The sequence below is a fragment of the Microtus ochrogaster genome, unplaced genomic scaffold, assembly GCF_000317375.1.
Source record: "Microtus ochrogaster isolate Prairie Vole_2 unplaced genomic scaffold, MicOch1.0 UNK27, whole genome shotgun sequence".
Lineage (NCBI taxonomy): Eukaryota > Metazoa > Chordata > Mammalia > Rodentia > Cricetidae > Microtus > Microtus ochrogaster.
In genome coordinates, this window is record NW_004949125.1 from 3,009,842 (window position 1) to 3,014,352 (window position 4,511).

Here is a 4,511-nt window from a genome sequence, read left to right on the forward strand (position 1 = left end):
GAGGCTGGATCTTACTTGCGGGGGGCGGGGGGCTGAGCAATGAGCGCCTGCGCGAAGCCCCTGCTCCCTCCTTCCACAGTGTTAGGGATCCGGGATGGTCGCAGTGTTCAGGCTGAAGGCAGGGTGGCTGTGCCACTTTGGGCAGCGTTGTCAGAGAACGAGGCGTGCGGGCATAGCAGGGGGTAGCGGCCTGAGCTTCAGAGGCGCTGTCCACACTCCTGCCTCACGCAACTCCCCTTCCTCTCACCGCTTCAGATTCTCACGGTGTCACTCGGCACCCATCGGTACCCGTGCACTGTCTGCTTGGCTCCCCTGAGTTTGTCCCTGCAACATCATAGGGTTTAGTTCCCAGAAAGTTTGTGGGGAGACTGTCTGCCATGGTGGTGACTTAACCGAGGTCGCACTGAGGTGTTTTCAGTAGGAGTGCTCAGTCCCAGGCTGACATTCCTTCTGTAGTATTAAAGATGCAGTCACAATATCACCTAATTTTATACAAATATAGTCACCACCAGGTTAACTGTGTTGTTTCCAGAGCAGCCTGTGAGTATTCTTTTGTATCCCAATTAAACAATGTAAATTATTTAAACAGCATTTCGTGTTAGTTCACCTTGACAGTCCCGTCCATCCATTCCCCATGCATAATTAAAGCTCTCCAGTTCCTTTTGAAAGCCCACGAGACCATCACCCATAAGGTTTCCTTCTTGGAATGTTCTAGTAGGTTTCTCTATAGATCTCCCCCTTGTCATACCACTAATAATGGCTTTGTTTCTCCTTCCCCAGACCCAATCCGAGTACTTCTCCAGACTTTTCCTTCGGCAGCGGAAGATGACGACATCCTTGGTGAGTTTTTTTCTCTTCACCTCTCTATGGTCTCATTTGGTCTATGCACTCGGAGAGGCGAAGAACAGTTCAGGCTTTAAAAGGGAAAATAGATAAAAGAGTCAGACAAAACCATACTGAGCAGTAGTAAGCGGTTTTTGTTGTGCTCATAGCTCCAGGTAGCACGGCCCTTGAAGAGTCCTTATGATGATATGGTTGTCACCTTGACCAGATTCAGAGACATGGGAGATGGGCCTCTGGGAGTGCCTCTGTGTGTGTGTGGGGGGGTGCCCGTGTGTGTGTGTGTGTGTGCCTGTGTGTGTCGGGGGGTGTCTTGGTTATATTCGGGGGGTGTCTTGGTTATATTCATTGATGTGGAGAAACCCGTTTGATTGTGGGCAAGACCATCCCCTGGGCATCCTGGGCATGTAAGATGGAGTGAATGACTTGCACACTAGCAGGCATGCCTTCCTTCTGTTTCCCGGTCATGGATTCGATGTGGCTAGCTGCTTTCCGCTCCTGCTGCCTGGGTTGTTCTCCGTGATGGATTGTACCCTTGAACCGATCTACAGCCCAGCTCTCCAATGGTATTCTGTGGTGGTTCCCCTGCAGACTTGATAGCAGGCAGGGAAAAAAATGGTTCACGAAGAGACAAGAATGAACCTCAGCTCAGCCCGATTTTATTGTAACCGGTACTGGACCAGGACTTATAGGGTCTGGCCCAGATCATTTAACTTTAGCCATACTTAAACACAGCACAATTTTGGAAAAAAGTATTCAGATAACAATGAACTCAGCCCCAAGTGCACAACAACTCAAGACATGTTTACATTGAGATTCTTTACAAAGTACATCTGGATTCTTTCACAAACAGGGCTACAGTTGGCCCAGAGATAGTACCCTTGACTTAGAGTCCAGGGAGTTTAACCGAGGTAAACATAGTGCCGGTAGGTGTCAGGATTGACCTGGCCCTAAGATGACCTAGAAGTCTCTTAGGCTGTCGTAATGCACAAGTAACGTCACTCGTAAGAGTGGGGTTTGTGGTCTAAAAACAATGTTCAAGATATAGGGGAAGATGCCTTAAATAAGCAAAAACAAATTCTGGAAGATAAGGGCAGAGCCTGTCTGTTAAGACAGCAAAGGATCAGCAGGTAGTAAAACGATATCCTAGCATTCCAGGAAGAGCAGCTGCGCACCTCAGCTGTTGAAGTTTCCTGGCTTCTCCAGTGCTTACCCGTGTGCACAAGGTCTTTCTGCTCTGTACAGTACCCTAACACACACACACACACACACACACACACACACACACACACACACAGTTGACACATCCTGTCTCTAGTCTTCTGTCAGTTTCTGTCTTGCTGCCCTCGTCCTGGAGTTAGGATTTCTTCTGCCTTCATGTGGCACTTCCTAACCCTGCTCTGACCTCGCTCTTCTGGTGTTAGCCAGTGGCTGTGTTGGTCCACCTGTGGACCAGCCAGCTGCCTGCTGACCACCTCTGTGGACCGTGTGTCTACAACACCCAATAGACTGTTGCATCCACGTCAGTCAGTCTTTCTCAGCCCATCATTTTGCCTTCTGTTCTGTTCCTTTCCTTGTTCCATTGTCCAATTCAAAGGATGCAGTTCATTCAAAACTGTCCCGTTTTCTGTCACCACAGTCAGTTTTCTTTTACAGTCTGAGTAGTTTTTCTTTGTTTTATTTCCGTTTCTTTGTTTTTGCGGCATCGGTTGGTTTAAAAAGTGGTCTTGATGTGTAGATCAGGCTGCCCCTGAGCTCTTGATCCTCCCTCTTCCACCAAGAGTTAAAGGCGTATACTGCCATCCCTGGCCCTGCTGATGACTTTTAGTGCCCCAAGAAGTTAAGGGACAGACCCCTTGGACTTTTTCAGCCCTCACGTAGCCCTCCTTCCCTTTGGCGGGAGTTAGTTATTTATTGGAGTCATTTATTCTCTCACAGATGCCAGTGTGCTCGCCTAGACACTGGCGTTCTCCAAAGAACGGAATATTCCTTCCCAGGAGCTCACCTAGTTCCCTCTGTGGGGGAGTCTCAGATGGAAACGCACAGGATGGGAATATCCACGGATGTGAGAATAGAGTAGCCATTCTCAGAGCTGGTCCGTCGCTGCTCTGCTGCTCTGAGACAGATTCTGTCCGCTCACACTTACGGAGCCATACATCTCTGCTCCTGTGCTATCTTACTGTTTGAGTTGATGGTATTTTTGTTGTTGCTTGGGTTTATTTTAAATTACTTTGTGGGTGTGTACATGCCACGTTGGGTGTGTGGAGGTCAAAGGACAACTTTCAGGAGTCAGGTCACAGGGATTGAACTCAAGCTGCTAGATTTGGTGGCGAGCACCTTCACCTGCTGAGCCATCTTGCTGGCCCTTGTGTTTTTATTCGTAAGATACTCTGTTGTTTCCTTTCATTTCCCAGAGCATTGGTTTCACATCTTTCTTCCTCTCTTAAAAACCGGCTTACAGGTCACTGGCTTGAAGCATGTTTATAATAAATATATATTCGATAACCAGTAATAGGTTAGATACCGATGGAATCTACTTCACTGTGCTAAGTGCTTCTCATAGGGTCCATGATACCCACTGATGTTCACGGGTGGCGGTGATGCAGTGGCAGGAAGCAGTTGCACTGCTGGTGTGTTCAGGTGATGCTGATGTGGTCCGGTGATGCTGGTGTGTTCGGGTGATGCTGATGTGTTCGGGTGATGCTGGTGTGTTCGGGTGATGCTGGTGTGTTCGGGTGATGCTGTGGCGGGAAGCAGTTGCACTGCTGGTGTGTTCAGGTGATGCTGTGGCGGGAAGCAGTTGCACTGCTGCTGTGTTCAGGTGATGCTGTAACGGGAAGCAGTTGCACTGCTGCTGCTGTGTTCTGGTGATGCTGGTGTGTTCAGACAATGCTGTGGTGGGAAGCAGTCGCACGGCTGTGTGTTCATGAATGAAACAGTTTAAACATTAAACGGAAGTTTGAGGAGCTGAGGACATAGCTGTGTGGTTAAACACTTGTCCCACAGATTGTGGACTGGAGTTCAGATTTCCAGAAACCCATAAAAATGCCAGGAGGATATGCCTGCCTGTAATGGCAGCCTTGAAAGAAAGCGACAAGGGGCTCCCAGGAAGACTACCATGTCCCTAAGTTCTGGGCTTGATTGAGAGGCTGTGCAATGGACAGTGTTGTGGTGAAGAATCTGGGCATCCATGCCTAGAGTGCAGGAGAGAGACCTGAACTGGTGCTGATTGGGAAGGGTTTGCACATGGAGGGCAGTTTAACTGCTGTGAATCCATGCAGGTCCTCCATCAAAGCGGTCAGTGATCTGGAAACCCGAGGGAGAGAAGCGCCAACAGAGGACACAAGGAAGAGTCAGGGAAGTAAGGGGGGGGGGGAAATACCAGTATCATTCATGTACTGGAGACCAGATGGAGAGTGTTCCAAAGAGTAGGGTGCACCTAGGATTGTGTGGGGGCCCCTCAGGTCTGAGCTCTTCAGTGGTGGGAACTGTTTCTGATGGTTTTTGTGTCCCCAACAGCTAGCATTATTCCTGGCTTGTGGTTCAAGCCCAGTGCTTTCTTAATGTGTATAAATAAGTCCCAAGGCAGTTGGGTATTTTTCTGTTTTTTATGTGTGTGTATTACGTGTATTTGTGTCTTGCACAGTTTTGCTTGTGTGAGTGCATGTGGA

At 48.7% G+C, this 4,511-nt stretch overlaps 1 protein-coding gene across 2 annotated transcripts in view; it reads left to right on the top strand.

Moving 5' to 3' along the window:
* The window catches only part of Znf12 (zinc finger protein 12), a 14,920-nt gene that overhangs the window by 354 nt on the left and 10,055 nt on the right, over positions 1-4,511 (top strand). For both annotated transcript variants that reach the window (XM_005368007.3, XM_005368009.3), the window contains exon 2: positions 781-840. In XM_005368007.3, coding sequence (XP_005368064.2) covers positions 826-840 — 15 coding nt within the window. In that variant the 5' untranslated portion in view covers positions 781-825. The remainder of the gene's footprint in view (positions 1-780; positions 841-4,511) is intronic.